The sequence below is a fragment of the Euleptes europaea genome, chromosome 11 (genome assembly GCF_029931775.1).
Source record: "Euleptes europaea isolate rEulEur1 chromosome 11, rEulEur1.hap1, whole genome shotgun sequence".
NCBI classification, from domain to species: Eukaryota; Metazoa; Chordata; class Lepidosauria; order Squamata; family Sphaerodactylidae; genus Euleptes; species Euleptes europaea.
Window position 1 is genome coordinate 9,170,894 of NC_079322.1, and position 17,987 is coordinate 9,188,880.

Sequence of the window (17,987 nt, forward strand, 5' to 3'; positions counted from 1 at the left end):
ATTGGATAAATACCTGTTTTTAATCGATAATGTTCTGCATATTTACTTTGAAAGAAACAGAAGAAATAATCTTTTTCTTTTTGGCTTTGTTTAACTGTCATGGTGTTCTGACCTTGTGAGTGGGATCCAAAACACTGCCTGCAAAGTTACATGGCTTGGGACCTGGGTATCTGAAGGACTGTCTTTTTTTTTTTAATATATATTTTTATTGTTTTTCAAAAATTACTATACATCTCATTTGACAATACATCCTATATATCAATCTTTGAATCAATAAAAAATAAAAAAGTTATTAGGTGTATGTCTTCCATATTAAATACAATTAGTTATAATTGACTTCCCCACCGACTTCCTCCCTCCCTACATTAATCTGGTATCTCCTTTGTATTAATATTTTCTAATCCTAATAGGATATTATTTTAATGTTATATTTTCCCCTTATTTAATACATTTCGATAAGTAATATTAATATACCGTATATACTCGCGTATAAGCCGAGTTTTTCAGCCCCAAAAATGGGCTGAAAAAGCCGGCCTCGGCTTATACGCGAGTCAATACGGGGGAGGGAGGGAGGAGGGAGGGGGGAAACTTACCGCCGTCGCCGCCGCCGCCGGGCCCGTGCCGCTTCCTGCCGCCGGGTGCGGCCTGGGGCAGCCTTCCTGCAGCTGCAGGATGGCTGCCCCGGCCCCCCCGGCCCCCGCCGCCATTTTTCCCGGGCGGGAGGGGCCATAGGCAGCCTCCTGCAGCCGCAGGATGGCTGCCCAAGGCCCCCCTGCCCCCGCCGCCATTTTTTTCGGGCGGGAGGGGCCTTGGGCAGCCATCCTGCGGCTGCAGGAAGGCTGCCCCGGCCCTTCCCGCTCCCCCCCGCCATTTTTCCCGGGCGGGAGGGGCCTTGGGCAGCCTCCTGCAGCCGCAGGATGGCTGCCCAAGGCCCCCCCGCCCCCGCCGCCATTTTTTTCGGGCGGGAGGGGCCTTGGGCAGCCATCCTGCTGCTGCAGGAAGGCTGCCCCGGCCCTTTCCCCCCCCGCCATTTTTCCCGGGCGGGAGGGGCCTTGGGCAGCCTCCTGCAGCCGCAGGATGGCTGCCCAAGGCCCCCCCGCCCCCGCCGCCATTTTTTTCGGGCGGGAGGGGCCTTGGGCAGCCATCGTGCGGCTGCAGGAAGGCTGCCCCGGCCCTTCCCGCCCCCCCCCCCCCCGCCATTTTTCCCGGGCGGGAGGGGCCTTGGGCAGCCTCCTGCAGCCGCAGGATGGCTGCCCAAGGCCCCCCCGCCCCCGCCGCCATTTTTTTCGGGCGGGAGGGGCCTTGGGCAGCCATCCTGCGGCTGCAGGAAGGCTGCCCCGGCCCTTCCCGCCCCCCCCCCGCCATTTTTCCCGGGCGGGAGGGGCCTTGAGCGGCCTCCTGCAGCCGCAGGATGGCTGCCCAAGGCCCCACCGTCCCCACCGCCATTTTTTTCGGGCGGGAGGGGCCTTGGGCAGCCATCCTGCAGCTGCAGGAAGGCTGCCCCGGCCCTTCCCGCCCCCCCCCCCCCCGCCATTTATTTCGGGTGGGAGGGGCCTTGGGCAGCCTCCTGCAGCCGCAGGAAGGCTGCTCCGGGTCCCCCTGGGCCTCGCTGCCGCTTCCTCCCGCCGGGAGCAGCCTGGGCAGACTCCTGCAGCCGCAGGAAGGCTGCCCAGGCCCCCCCGGGACGCGCCGCCGCCGGACCCTCGCCGCTGGAGAGCCCTGTCAGGTAAGCCTGCGGGGGGGGAGGGGTTATAAGCCGACCCTCGGCTTATACGCGGGTGCCTAATTTTTCCCCATTTTTGGGGAGAAATTAGGCACCTCGGCTTATACGCGGGTCGGCTTATACATGGGTATATACGGTAATATTAATAATATAAGGAGAAAAAGAAGAAATTATTAAAGAAATAAAAAAACAGAGACAGAACAAAACACATTGTCATAATTTTCTCCAGTCACTCATCTCTGTCAAATTATAATGGAGTAGATCTTAAGAAACTTTATTTACCCCAAAATAAAAAATTAGTTTAATATTGTTATTCCTCTACTCCCCCCCTTTCCCATATTAAGAATCAAATTGGTATTATTCCGGCTTTCCTAGCCCTTCTTTTTGAACTGTATCTGAAGGACTGTCTTGTCCCCATACATTCCTGCCCCAAATTAAGTCAAAGGGAGAGGTCCTCCTGACTGTCCTACCAATCAAAGAAGCTTGTCTTGTGGGCACATGAGAGGGCCTTTTCAGTGGCAGCCCCACCATTTTGGAACAATACCCCAGGGAGGTGCACCTAGCCCCCTCACTGTCAACTTGGGACTGCATTTGTAACTGTTGTTTTATTTATATTGTTTTCATTTATTTTTATAATCTTTATAAGACACCTTGTGTTCTGCAAGGGAGAAAGGCAGGTCATAAATGTTTTAGATGATGGATGAATGGATGGATAGATAGATAGATGTTAGCTGGCACAGTGGGACTGCTTTTCCCTCTCCCCTCTGCAGCAACCTACTGAATCCCCTGAAATTCCACTTAAGGTACTCCGGGGGAGGGCAGTGTGCAGTAGAATGGGACCGGGAAATTGGCAAAAATCTTTCTTCTTTCTTCCACCAATGGAAGTCCTCTACTGCCAGGATAGTTTTTGAATCCAGCCCCTGTTACATCAAGACAACTAGACAAGAAGTAACAATATTGATATCTTTCTGCTATGTAGGTTTATACTGCTGTGACAGAGCAGAAGATTATGCCTGCCAAACAGCTTGTAAAAGGATCCTGATGTCAATGAAAACAGAACTTGAAATTGTGGATGGACTTATTGAAAGCTGCAAGACAATGCCTCTGCCTCAGGATCCTCTCTGGCAGTGCTTTCTGGAGAGCTCGAGATCTGTTCACCCTGGAGTCACTGTGCACCCCCCACCCTCCACTGGCCTGGATGGTGCTAAACTGCACTGCTGTTCCAAAGCAAATACGTCCATGTGTAGGTCAGTATTTTTCCACCCTCTCCTACTTCTATGGGCAAATGCTAGGAAGATCTTACATTACTTAATCTTGGTCATGTGTAAGTGAAGACTTTTTAACTAGTTTGTTGGGTTTGCTACTAGGTTACACATCTGGCCAGTGATAGAAAAAGCCATAGAGATCTTTGAGATATTGAGCATGGAGCAAGTTTCGTCCAAGAGATGCCTTGGCAGTTACCCTGGCATGTTTGTTTATTGTTTATTTAATGTAAAATATTTATGTACCTGCCTTTTCCTCAGGCATCCCGGGACACAAGTCGGGTAACAACAATTTTAAAACAATATAAATAATTTGATAAACATTAAAACAACATATTAAAAACAAAACTAAAAAGAACATATTGGCCTTATGTGGAATGAGCCATCAGTATGTCAGATATAACATTCTTCTCAGGATAATGAAATTGATGGAACAAATCTCTGAAAGCAGCTCAGATTTTATTTCTTGTTTACCACAGCAATTAGTGACTCTTCGTGTTTTGCACCAGCGCCTTAATTTGATCTCAGAAGGAAGCGGGCAGCACATGAAGAGATTTCAGAACAGGTGTAATATGTTCAGATCAGGTAACCCCTGATAATAATTAGGCAGCCACATTTTGCATTAACTGAAGATTCTGAATAGTTATTAAATCAGCCCCATATATAATTTGCTCCGGGTGTATAGATTACAGAAGCAAGGATCATTGTAGCTAGGTTGGAGGACTTAACTTATGAGCAACGTGTTTTTGAACAAAAACTTTTCTAGCAGCAACATCAACCTTTTTCTGCAGTAACAAGGCCAGGTCCATGAGCACCTCTCAGGTTCTTAACGTGGTCTGCCAATGATACTGGTGGTAGGTAGATCTGTTCTCTCTATGATACTAACATATTGGTAACAACCAACCCAAAGTTCTGGACAGTTTCATTTAATGATCTCACTCAAATACTGAAAAGCATACGAAAAAGGATAGATCCTTGAATTCCTCAGATTCCCAAACAGCTCATTTTGCATCCCCTCTGGAAACATGTTGAGACTCCCTGGACAATAAACACTGAAACCAGTGAAGTACTACTCTATAGTGATCCCTCCCACCTTTTCAAGACACTTGAAAAAATAGTGTGATCAACAGTGACAAAGGCTGCTGACAGATCTAACAGAATCAGCAAAGCGGAATTTGGCAAGAGGAGCTCTTATTGGCATGATTTAACCAGTCTGAAGTCAGGGCTCTGAATTTCCCGTAATGACCTGCATAGCCCTAAAAACCCTATCAGTTTCTTTCAAGAGCATCTGAAACTGTCCATAGAAAAAGAACAAGCAGATGCTTCTAACACCCCTGAAAAAAGATATGCCTTTTCATCTGGCTTCAAGATCACAGTTTTTTTCAGTGCCATCCTAAGCAAATTTACACCCAACTGAGTTCACTGGAGTCAGTGAGTTCAGAAGAGTCAGTAAAGAATCTCGCAGAATTGTCAGAGGTAATTGCTGCATTCAGCATCCTGGGCAGTCCAGATTTCGATATAAATACATAATTAGCCACTTAAATAATAGAGCCGGACAAGATTCAACCAATGCAGTGGTGGCAGAGGAGAAATTCTTCATCAGCTCTGCTGTCATCTCCACAATTCAACATGTGAATCAGGCCATGGGTCCATCATTATTGTCTACTCAGGCTAGAAGTGGCTCTCCAAGGTCTCAGGCCGAGGTCTTTTGCATCTCCTGCTACCAGATTCTTTACCTGGAGATGCTGGGGATTGAACCTGGAATGTTCTGAATTCGAGGCAGATGCTTTACTGCTGAGCCATGGCTCTATGGCATGTTCCATCTTGCTTGGTATACAGTCTCAGCCCGTGCTCTCAGATAATCTCAGTCTTTTTTTATATCCCCCAATTCCCTAGTGGGTCCTCCTAAACTCTTCGAAAAGGGGGAGACAACACCAGGGAGAACTCTGTCTGTTGTCCCGTTCAGTTTGGTGTTCCAAGCCTCAACCACAGCTTCGGCATCCTCTAGTGTAGACCATTCTGAAAAAGCAACTGGATCCATTACTCCCTAGGGACAAATCTCCTTAAAATCTCTCAGTATTTGAAGATTACTGTAATACGATGTGTTGAAAGACTGCTCCCATCCCTATTCATGTAATCTCATCTTCATATGTTCTCTGTGAGAAAAATCATATGTTGGTTAATAAAGCTTGTGAGTTATCTCATAAGTATTATTATCCAGTCATAGGAAACATAATATTTTCTTTTTTTCATAATTGTTTTTTAATTGAGGGGTACAGAAATGTAAAAGGGGATATTAGGAAGGGGAAAAATTATAAACAAGCAAGGTAAAACAGACACCTGAAGCATTGTTAAAATCCCTGCTATATTTACTACTTAGATATATTCTATCATTATTAAAAATTATTATTAAACAGAAATATATGTTCCGCTATTTTATACCAGTTACTGCATTGGTACTGCATATACCATACTGCTATTTTATACCAGTTACTGCATTACTTTAAGTACAATAACATATTATTTGAATTTTAAACAGTTCTGCCTTTCTGCATCTATATTTGTACCCACCTATAACAAAAAACCTTCTGCTGTGTATATCTCACACGTTATTTCAGTTTGGTTACGTGTCTTTCCATAATTCATGTATTTTCTTTATCTCTTAGCAAATTCTCATTTTGATGTAGGAAACATAATTTTTTCTTTTTTTTTCTTTTTTTTAGAGAATTATGCACTAAACTTTATAGCAGCAGCTGGGGCAACACACAGACCTGGCAAGAATTTGATCGTGTTTGTGAATACAATTCACTCGAAGTTTCCATGTTGACCTGTTTAGCGGATGTACGTGAACCTTGTCAGCTGGGCTGTAGAAATCTGACTTACTGCACTAATTTTAATAACAGGTATTAAATATTTCCTATGAAGCGCAGTGTCGTTGGGTGAAATGTACGATTATATTTTTCTAGAAGTTGATATAATTGCTGGAATTTGGGGATTTTAAAATGTGTGTCCAGTTTGAACATGGGCAGTTTAACAAGGGCCCTGAAGGAAGTTAATGAATGCCAAGGGGTGATAGTTGGCTCTGTTCTTACTTCTGAACCTCATAACTCCTTGTGTATTTAGTGCACTGAGAAATCCATTAATGGAGGGGTGTCAAACATACAGCTCATGGGCCAGATCCGGCCCCTTGAGAGCTGCTATCCAGCCCCCAAGGCAGCCACCCCCGCCCCCGATCTGGGCTGGGCTGGCGAGGCATGGCTCGGCCCTGCTAAGTGACATTTATGTCATATCTGGCCCTTGAAACAAATGAGTTCGACACACCTGCATTAATGCATCAGAATCTCATGGAGTTTAGGTAACTATTAATTAGGTATTCTGTATTGTGCCATCAGATTACAAATTTGTCATTTCTGATTATGTATTTCTTGTTGGCTTCGGAGAGACTGTTTTGTGTGACCCTGTTATTGGCTTGTATTTTCTCCTTTCATTTTGTTGAATTAAACACAGTCTTTTAAAAAAGACAGTTTGATATACACTTCAGCCTTCTGTTTCCAAAACACCTTCTCAATGTATTTACTTCATTTATACTCCACCTTTCTCCCCAATAGGGATCTAAAGCAGTTTACAGTGTTCTCCTCACCTCCATTTTATCCTCACAACAACTCTGTGAGGCAGGTTAGGCTGAGAGTGTGTGATTAGCCCAAGATCACTCAGCAAACCGCTGTGGCAGAGTAGGGATTTGAACCTGGGTCTCCCAGATGCTATTATGATACTCTAACCACTAGGCCACACTGGTGAATTTAAGGATTATACTGTATTTTTTTTGTAATTACTTAAAGAAACAGTAAAGCATCCTTCCCTAGTCTTATAAAACTCAGGATTGTCAGCCGTAAACTTTTTTGCCCCACTTAAGCATTATTCATTTATTTAAGTACTGCATTTCTTGTCTGCCTTTGTGGTAGAGACCCAAAGCTGGTTACATAGTTATGAGAGAAACTGCAAAAGACAATTACAGTGAACAATGCAATAACATTGAATCACACAAATTAAATAACAATGAAATAGAAAGAGTATACTATGTTGCATTAATTGGATCTGACAATTAGAGAGCACTGAAATAGTCAACATAATACATGCATGTAGAAAAAAGGCTACCTAAAAATTTCACATAAATAGAAATTCCCTTTCATGGAGAATTGTATTTTACTACATCTCTATTCCCTTTATGAAAATGCCCTCTAAACATTTTTACACATTATGTAAAATAATACAAATGTGGGACCCTTTCCTTACCTCAGCCAGCATGTTGTAGTGGTTAAAAGCGATGGACTCTAATCTGGAGAACCAGGTTTGATTCCTCACTCCTCCATATGAGCAGCGGAGGCTAATCTGGAGAACCGGGTTGGTTTCCCCACTCTTCCACATGAAGCCAGCTAGGTGACATTGGGCTAGTCACAGTTCCCTCAGAACTCTATCAGCCCCACCTACCTCACAAGGTGAGTGTTGTGGGGAAAGGAAGGGAAGGCATAAGCTAGTTTGAGACTCCTTAAAAGTAGAGAAAATTAGGGTATAAAAACCAACTCTTCTTCGTCTGGTAGGTCATCCCAAATGGGAGGATCACAACAGAGAAAGCCTGGGTATGGGCCACCATTTTATCCCCTTGCCGGGTGGCACCTTTAGCAGGCTTTGCTCCAATGAATGCAGCTGTCACAGCGAAACATATTGAGACAAACAGTCCTGTAGCTAAGTGGGTCCTAGGCCAGGTTTAATTAAACTTGAGAACTAACCAATAATCAATGGAACAACTGCAGAATGTGTGTATCCCATGTAGCTCCTGCTAGTAAATGAGCTGCAGTGTTCTGCTGCAGCTGGAGTTTCCAATTCACTTTCAAGGACAGACCCATGCAGAGCACATTACAGTAGTGTAGCCTTGTGGTTACCATTGCAGGGCCATGTTGCCAGATCAGCCAGGTCAAGGTAGGAAGTCATCCTTTGGTCTTCATGAAAATGGACTTTTTGGCAGCAGAATTAACTTGCTTCTCCAGCAATACTGCTGGGTCCAGAATAACCCCCAGACTCTCTTAACTGAGTCAGCAAGGGTCATCTGAACACTGTCAGGAATGGGAAGCCCCCTCCAAGACCTCAGATTTCCCAACCAGCATCTCTGTTTTGTCAATATTCAGTTTCAACTTATTTAACCTATGTCAGGCATGGCCTGAGAAAGGAATGTTGTGGTTTTCTCCAGCTGCTGGCCAAGGCCAGCTATAGCCCTGCAAACAACGTGTTTAGACTGAATTCTGTGGGAATGCCGGTAGAATCCTACCTCCCTGACAGCTCCTGGGAGGGGGGTTGCCATGGCATCCAGATCTACCCCGATTTGCCCTAGGCTTCCATATATGCCCTGTACTGTGCATTAGTGTCCATTTGATTCTTAGCTCCTGTTAACCTGTGGATTTTTCCAATAAATCAACTCTCTTTGGACTGCTTGTCTGTGGATGTCTATTTATGGGATTATCATGGGACTAGAGTTTACAACCTATTGCTATCAGGGAACCAGTGGATGAGCATGTTTAGTTGTTTTTTGGAGTGTGGCCCTTTTCTGTAGTTACATGGATTCCAAACACACCTTGCTTACCATTAGAACTGTGAGCATTGTTGTATAGTTCTAGTCTCTCTACTCTTAAGAGAGAGAGAGAGACCTAGACCTCCTTTATTTTGGGCCTGTAATTTCCCAATATTCAGGCTTTTCTCCTCCAGCCTTCAGGTTCGTTCTGGGCAGGGAAGAGCCACACAGGGACGAGCCTCACACCTTTGCTTAAGTGATATAAACAAGTTTATTGGTTTTCGAGAGAGCAGAAAAGAAAAGAAACTCTCACACCTTTACAGGCAATTTAAAAAGGAAAATAACAAAGCAACTAGAGAGCTATGCTACTTACAACGCAGAGCTGGTCTTGTTCCTTCTCCTTATCAGTCACTGTAGAACAAACAAAAATCCCGAACCAAGACCCCTCCCTCCGGAGCAACCTCCCTTTTTCACTTAACCGCAGACCTTGGCTTCCTGCCTCCTCATTAGTTACACCTGTTCTCTTCTCTGAGACTCAGAGGACATCTTATGAGCGGGTGTTTCTCTTCCTATCCTCAGGGATAGGCAGGATCTTAAAAACTTTCACTTCCTGTGCTTGAAATGCCCCCCGACTTCCAGTTCTAATCCTGCCTCAGAGGGATAAGCATCATCAAAGCGAGCTATAGCTAAGCTTTGAGCTGAACACTACCTTTCAACCTACCATTTGTCTAATAAAACCTAAGGTCTGTCCTTTTGTGTCCTCCTTTTACGTCTGTACTTCGTTGTGCCGTTTGTGCCCCTGTCGCCTTCCCGACGTGAGCCTGCTCATTTTTCCCCCCTCATGGAGGAAAATGGTGGCAATGGAAGAGCGTTCCGAAGATGAACTCCTCTCGTAGACACGGGACTCCCACCCCCCCGCTGGCAAAAACCGACGGAGGCGGGTGGGGGAAAGAGTAAGCGGCGCAACGAGCCGGTGGCGGCCACCGGGAAACAAAAACGAAGGCAGCCAGCCGAGGACGTGAAGACGGCCTGGGAAGCCAAAAACGGCGCGAAAAAGGCGTGCGATGAAGAAACGGCCACCGAACCTCTCTGTTTGTCCCTGCAAGGTGACGAGGGTGAGAGCTCTCAACCAGCCCGTAATGCCGACCCTGCGGGAGAATCTGCTATGAGCGACAGACCGGGTACAGTAAGAACCTCTCTTTCCCAACTTATGGCGGGGTGGGGGCGAGCGAACAAAGAATGATTAATTTAATGCGACGGGCCCTCAGGGAAGAGTTTGCGCTCCTTGGGGAGTCGTCGTCTAGGGGGCCAGTGAGCTCCAGGGCCTCTTCTCCCTCTAGAAGCTCAGTAAGATCAGAGTGCTTAATGATTTCTGAGCCTGCAGCCCAAGGTCCCAGTACTGCCTGGCCGACTAAGGCAGCACAAAAGGCCCACCCAGCCAATCCTCCCAGGCAATCCCAAGATGTTCAATCTCAAGGAAATCTTTATTCTGAAGAAGAGAGGGAAGAAGGGGAGTTCTCCTCAGAAGAGAAGCAAGAAGGGGGAACCCAGGGCCAAGAACCCACGTTTATTCGCAGGGGAGGATTATCAGTCCTTCCTCTGCAAAGTCATGGCAGCCCTTGACCTTCATGAGGATGAGGACACTGAGGCTATCAAAAGCAAGGCAAAATTTAGGGGATCCAAGGAGTTCTTCACTAGGCTCCAAACCAAAACAAGATCAGTGCTCTTCCCAGAGTATTTCGAGGATCTGGTTAAAGCTGAATGGCAGAAACCCATGTCTAATATGCAAATACCAGCCTCCATAAAAAAGCTATATACCCTGGAGTCTAGAGCCATGCTGCAGGTTCCATTGGTAGAGGCACCAGTGACAGACCTCCAATCCTCGGGCCTCATCTCGGAGGATGGGGCAGGCAACATAAAGGATCCCCTGGATAGGAAAATTGATTATGCAGCCAAGAAGGCACACGAGACCACGGCACTTGTCTATCCAAGCAACAGCCACCGCAGCCCTGGTGGCAAGGGATTAGAAAAATCATAATGTGGATTCGAAAAATCATTGATTTGCTTCCACAGGACAACAAAAGAGTCTTAGACGGCCTCTCACGTCTCTTAAAGGCATCCAACTTCATGGCCGATGCGACATTGGACTCTATGTCCTACACCGCTAGATCATTGGTGGTGTCCTGTGCAGGTAGGCGAGCCGCCTGGATTAGATCTTGATCGGCCGATTGCGGGTCTAAGTCCATCCTACTGGGGTACCCGTTTGAAGGTGGAAGATTATTTGGCCCAAAGCTAGACGACATCCTTGTGGAAACCAAGGATAAGAAGAAAGCCCTGCCAAAATACCTCAAAAAGGATGGGAAACCATCCTTCTCTCATTCCTTTCGTCTCTTCATTACACTACATAGCACGCCCCAGATCAGATGAAAGGCGAAACTTGGAACTGCGGAAGGGGAGCCTTCAGGAGAGGATCCAGATTTGGAAAAGGCCCGCAGTTCAACAGCCAGGGGCCAGACAAGGCAGGCAGATTTGCCGACAAACAGACCAAACAATGACTCCAATCTGGCACCAGTGGGGGGAAGGTTACAGTTCTTCGCAGAAATCTGGACCTCCTCAACAACAGATGCCTGGGTACATCGGCTGATATCCCAAGGCTACGCCATCGACTTTCTGAAGTTTTCCCCAAATCGTTATTTGGTCTCTCCAGTCTCTCGAAACCCAGACAAGGTCCTCAGAATGCAAGGAGCCATTCAACATCTTCTGGACATTCAGGCGGTAGAACACATTCCAGTCTCAGAACAGCGCACCGGGGTTTACTCCTTTTTCTTTACTGTGCCAAAAAGGAACGGAGACTGGAGGGCCATTGTATTTTTAAAATTCCTCAACCGATTTGTTCGCCAAAAGCATTTCAGAATGGAAACCCTCAGGTCCATAGTGGAAGCGCTGCGACCTCAAGCTTATTTGACATCAATAGACCTAACAGAGGCGTATCTGCATATCATGATACACCCAGCACATCGCAGATTCCTATGATTCACACACGGACATCTACACCTGCAGCACATCTACACCCTACCCTTCGGCCTTACATCTGCTCCAAGGGTCTTCACCAAAGTCCTAGTCAACATCGTGGCAGTCTTACGAGAGCAGGGGATCCACATCTTCCCCTATCTCGACGACATTCTGGTGAGCGCCCCCTCGGAACGAACATCGATACTCCACACAGAGACTATCATTCAGACCCTACAACAACATGGATTCCTAGTCAACATGTCCAAGAGCCTCCTGTCGCCGACACAATCAATACATCACCTGGGGGCCATCATAGACACAATTCAGAACAAAATGTTTTTGCCTCAAGTTATGACTACACAGTTGTTTACTCTTGTTTGCTGCATGTTTTTTGCATGTTGTTTAAGATTACAATTGTTATATGTTACATGTGCTTTCTATCCTATTTTCTGCTTTGGAAGTCGGGGGGCGTTTCAGGCACAGGGCAGAAAGTTTTTAAGATCCTGCCTATCCCTGAGCATAGGAAGAGAAACACCCACTCATAAGATGTCCTCTTCACTCAGAGAAGAAGGAGCCCTCACAGGTAAGCCAAGGCTCCGTTCTCAAAACTATCCTAGCTGTGATTCCCTGGAGGGTGAAACTCTCAAGGCCGGATTGATCAATGGCTTCTTCCTTACAATTGTTTTTTTCAGACATGTCTAACAATGCACAAGTATTAATGCTGGGTTCAGAAGCAGTCCTTTTTGTCCTTTTATATGAATATATGTTACATTTTTTTCTTGAAGGCCAACAGAACTCTTCAGGAGTTGCAGTGCTCAGTCAGACCAAGGAGCCATGAATGACATGAAACTTTGGGAGAAAGGAAGCATTAAAATGCCATTTATAAATATTCCTGTTCTCGATATTAAAAAATGTCAACCGGAAATGTGGAAGGCGATTGCTTGCTTGTTACAGATTAAACCTTGCCATAGTAAATCTAGAGGAAGCATTATTTGCAAGTAAGTCGATTTTTAACATTCCCCTATACATCACTCAATTTTTGTACGTATGTGTTATGCCAATCTCACTGTAGTCCTATCAAAAGTATCCCTTAAAGAAAAACAAAGCTGAAAACTAGAACAAGCCAGCATTCTGCACCATCTCCTGTAGCAGAAAATATTTGCAAGCAGATTTTTGTTGATGCCTGAGGTTTGATCCAGACATCATGCCTCAACTATGACTGAGGAAGCCCAATATCTGGATTCATAAGTCGTGGTGTGCCATCATCTGACAAACCGAAATGAGAAACTACGGTTTGAAGTGGATTTGCAAACCATGATTTGCGGTCACAACAATTTGACACTATATTTAAATCGGCAAATCATAGTTGCTGCCATCCACCAGCTCTCAGAGGCTACGGTACCATGAAGGCAGGACTGAATAAAAGCAGCCAAGGAGTTCTTCTTGTATGTTTAGAGGCTCCGACCATGGCTTAGATTCTGAACAATGGTTAGCACAGACCATGATTTGATACGTATCTGAATTAAGCCTGAAAGTTTTGGCTTTGTTTTCAGACAGATGCATAACATTTGTTTGTCACTAATGTTTTCAGCAGTCTGCCTTGAAAATACTCATTAAGGGGCCACAGAATCTTCAAGTCAGTCTGAAAGGGCAAAGCCCTTGAAACTGTGCAGTCCTGAGTGGAAGAGGTTTGCATTCTGATGGTGGTGGAAAGTGCCATTAAGTGGCAGTCGACTTGTGGTGACCCCTCATGGGGTTTTCAAGGCAAGAGACACTCAGAGGTGGTTTGCCATTGCCTGCCTCTGCATAGCAGCCCTGGACTTCCTTGGTGGTCTCCCTTCCAAGTACTGACCAGGGCAGGCCTTGCTTCGCATCCAAGACTGTACAAGATCAGGCTAGCCTGGGCCATCCAGGTCAGGGCATTCCAAAGAAATATGCCAGAGGAGGAAGCTGGGCACTCTATACACTAGCCATGCTCTGGAAAGCTGGGTTCCCTGAGTAAGAACCCTTTTGTCCTCTCTCTGTCTTTCTTGTGCAGGCCCTCTCCTTAGTCCATATGACTGTGGATATGGACTGAGTGCAGGCAGTCATGTGAAATGAGGGAAAGGCTTACCCTGGACACAGACGAGGAGACTGGCTGAACTCTTACTCAGTCCAGCTGGAGATCTCCTCAGAGGCTGGCCCTTCTGGTCTAGTGCAAGAATTGCAGCTTTCAGCACATGAGTCTGTGCACTTCCCCTCCCTCCCATATGCAGGAGGTGGGACCTTCTTGGCCTTGTGATCTGTTTCCAGATGGAAGGAGGGAGGGAGGAAAGGATGGTAGGGTCCATGAGTAGGGTTGCCAATTGTCTGGAGAAAAAAATGCCTTTTCTCTTCAATAGAGACATAATGGGATGTTATTGATCTGCATGCTATGAAAATTGTCACCAACCCATTTTTACACATGTCATGTATTTTGAGAGCCAGCATGGTGTAGTAGTGGTTAAGAGAGGTGGACTCTAATCTGGGTTTGATTCCCCACTCCTGAACATAAAGCCTGCTGGGCGACCTTGGGCTAGTCACAGTTCTCTCCGAACTCTCTCAGCCCCACAAGGTGTCTGCTGTTGGGAGGAGAAGGGAAGGTGATTGTAAGCCGGTTTGAGACTCCTCTTCTTCTTCTCCTCCATGCCTGTTGGCAACCCTATCCATTAGATCCCACATTCAGATCAGAGTAATTTGGCACAGTTCATTCTATATTCTCTGGCTGCTATGGGAGTGGTAGAAAGGGGGTCTTAGATTGTAACTGGGATGAGATACAAGCACTATGCATGTACTTGATATATAAATATTTTATTTTCTTGAAGATCAGATTGTGTAGAAATTCTCAAGAAATGTGGAGACTTGAGCAATTTTCCTGAGGGACACCAGGCTGAAAGTATTTGTGAACTTTTATCTCCAACAGATGACTTGGAGACTTGCATACCCTTACATCCTTATCTTCGTAAGTACTGAAGAACTTGCCATTCTGTAACAGGGTTAAAATTAAAAAGTTCTTTTTGCAGTATTACTTAAAAGTATTACTCGTTTTAGCAGTTGTGGGGCAATGATGTGCTTGCCTACCTATAAAGCAGCAATTTCGCTCAGAATACATTTAGTTTGTCTTCAGTTTGTGTTCAGTGTTAGTTGGAGCCATATCTGATTGGCTGTCTAGCTTCAGAGCATCCTCATGTTTGTTTCTTAAAATGCTTACACCCTTCCTTTCTTCACACATAGTAAATGCAACACCGTTTATTATAATAAGTACAACCAATTTTTTAAAAGATGCTGAGGTGAATGTAGCTCTGTTATAAAAGGGGTTGGTTACCGAGTAAGGTTATTGGTATAGTTTTGCTGAGCTAAGTGCAACTATCCTAGTGTACACCAAACCGTTAATAAGGGTCAGATTGTAAGAGCCCTGTGGCGCAGAATGGTAAGCTGCAGTACTGCAGTCCAAGCTCTGCTCATGACCTGAGTTTGATCCCAACAAAAGTTGGTTTCAGGTAGCCGGCTCAAGGTTGACTAAGCCTTCCATCTTTCCGAGGTCGGTCAAATGAGTACCCAGCTTGCTGGGGTAAAAGGAAGATGACTGGGGAAGGCACTGGCAAACCACCCTGTAAACAAAAGTCTGCCTAGGAAACGTCGGGATGTGACATCACCCCATGGGTCAGGAATGACCTGGTGCTTGCACAGGGGACCTTTACCTTTTTTCCTGTAGCTTGATGCTCATTTTTCAGAGTCAATATGTTGCCACTGACAGGGTGATAAACTGGGGTGAATGGCAAAATAATGCAATGCTTCTCCCCCCCCCCCAAAAAAAGGGATTGAACAAGTGGGAAAGCCAACATGACCCTAACAGGCTAATGCGGATCACGAGGAAAACAGTACAGTTTGATTGAATTCCAGATTAAAAATGTTTGAAAGTGAAGCAAAATGCTAGAAATGATGTTGGCAACGATAGATCAAGAAAGGGATTTTGGGGTGGTACTGGAATGCTTGTGTGTGGTTGCTGTGAAAAAGGCAAATTCCATGCGGGCCATAATTAGACAAGGAATAGAGAATAAAACTGCTGCTATCATACTGCCCTTGTACAAATCTATGGTGAGACCACACTTGGAATACTGTGTACAGTTCTGGTTACCACACCTAAAAGAGGATATTGCAGAGCTTGAGAAGGTGCAGAAAAGAGCAACCAAAATTATCAGGGGACTAGAGCAACTGCCCTAGGAGGAGCAGTTAAAACACTTAGGGCTGTTTAGCTTGGAAAGAAGGCTGTTAAGGGGCGACACATGATCGAGGTCTATAAAAGTATTCATGGTATAGACAGAGTGGACATGGAGAAGCTTTTCTCCCTCTCATAATACTAGTACACTGGGTCATCTGCTGAAAGGTGAGAGATTCAAAAGAGGTAAAAGGAAATATTTCTTCACACAGCACATTGTTAAATTGTGGAACTCCCTGTCAAAATGAATATTAGTCATGATGCATGCCTATTCTCTCAGGGTCAGATGAGCATGCCTATTATATTAGGTGCTTTGGAACACAGGCAGGATGCTGCTGCTGCAGTCATCTTGTTTATGGGCTTCCTAGAGGCACCTGGTTGGCCACTGTGTGAACACTGCTGGTTGATGGACCTTGGTCTGATCCAGCATGGCCTTTCTTATGTTCTTATTGATACATCAGATCGACCTGATTTTAAGTTTGCTGGTGATGTTGCAGATTTGATGTGTAATAAAAACCGTGAAGTTTATTTTTTAGGAATTTATCTTTTAAAAAACTCTTCATCCCCCCTTCTCCTACCATATCAGCCACCCTTGTCTAGTTAATGAAAAACAGGAGAGTGTTACTTTTAAAGTATGAATTTACCTGCATGGAATGCCAGACCACAGTTGGGTGTTAAACTAGCGAACTTTAGGCTTACACATTCCCTCCCTCATTCTGATTGTCTTCCAGACTTCTCTTTGTCAGCAAGCCCTTCTGAATTGGAAAACTGGTTTGTGTTTGCCCTTTGACCCAGAATTGAAAGCTACCACTTGATTTATACTGGTCAAAGAGCGCAATAAATTTTATTTAAGCTACCACTTGAAGGTTATTTCCAGTTTTGGCTCAGAGAGGCAAGCCCAAACCAAATTTTGCCAATTTAAATACAGTAGCAAGCAGTGATTTGGTGTGAAAGAGGAAGCAGGAAGAGAATTAGTACATGAATGAACTGTGTGTAGGCTGGTAGTACTCTATGGCTCAACAGCCACATGTGGCTTTTTTAAGGAGCCAGCGTGGTGTAGTGGTTAAGAGCGGAGGACTCTTATCTGGAGAACTGGGTTTGATTCCCCACTCCTCCACATGAAGCCTGCTGGGTGACCTTGGGCTAGTCACAGATCTCCCAGAACTCTCTCAGCCCACACAGAGGCAGGCAATGGCAAACCACCTCTGAACATCTCTTGTCTTGAAAACCCTATGGGGTCGCCATAAGTTGGTTTTTAGGGGAGAGGCTGTGGCTCAGTTTGTAGAGCATCGGTGTGGCATGCAGAAGGTCCCAGGTTCAATCCCAGGCATCTCCAGTTAAAGGGACTAGGCAAGTAGGTGATGTGAAAGACCTCTACATGAGACCCTGGAGAGCTGCTGCTGGTCTGAGTAGACAACACTAACTTTGATGGACCAAGGGTCTGATTCAGTGTAAGGCAGCTTCATGTGTACATGCCCCATCGGCTCTTCTCTAATTTTGATTTCTGGGGGTTTGCTTTGCATGCAGCAAATAAATATGTGGAATTTAGTTTTGTTGCATAAAAATTTATTTGGTTATATGTGTAGTTATATATTTAATATTCATAGTTAGATGTAACGACTAGATGTGTGCATTCGGTGGGGTGGTTGTGTCTCTTTTGGTTGATGGTGCTTGTGAATGTGGCTTTCTGCAGGCTGTGCAGTGAGTATTACTGATGTAAACAAGGCACCAGGATTTAATGGAATAAGCTGGAAAAGGCTATTTGGAAACAGTTCAGCTGTGATAAATATATCAGGACATACAGGTTCAACTTTCTGACTGGAAATGCCATTCATTGCCACAAAGACAGGGTCAAACTAGATAGGACAACAGAAAATCCGTGACCTGATTTCCCACTATTTTTTAAATCTGTAAACTGCAATTGCATGTTCAGATCAGGGCTGTGGGGAGACGAGAGTTAATTCTCTGCCCCATTGCTGTTTTTGTGATCGGGCTATTATTTGTACTGTGTGGGGAACCTCACAGTATGTCTTCCTCAAGAAGCAAATAACAGCCGGGTGGGGGGGAGTATGTATATAATTCAGGTTGTAAAATGCAAAGAGTTCACCCCTCAGACCAGATTGAAGATGCAGTTTAAAGAATAATAGGGATCCTCTTACAGATCTCCTACCACCAAGAGTAATTTGTTTT

General features: G+C 45.2%; 1 protein-coding gene across 1 annotated transcript in view; it reads left to right on the forward strand.

Moving 5' to 3' along the window:
- RECK (reversion inducing cysteine rich protein with kazal motifs) overlaps window positions 1–17,987 on the forward strand; it is a 62,370-nt gene that overhangs the window by 30,408 nt on the left and 13,975 nt on the right. Inside the window, exons 9-12 of the mRNA XM_056857862.1 lie at window positions 2,703–2,970; window positions 5,709–5,888; window positions 12,346–12,558; window positions 14,404–14,540. Of these exons, the coding sequence (XP_056713840.1) occupies window positions 2,703–2,970; window positions 5,709–5,888; window positions 12,346–12,558; window positions 14,404–14,540 (798 nt within the window). The remainder of the gene's footprint in view (window positions 1–2,702; window positions 2,971–5,708; window positions 5,889–12,345; window positions 12,559–14,403; window positions 14,541–17,987) is intronic.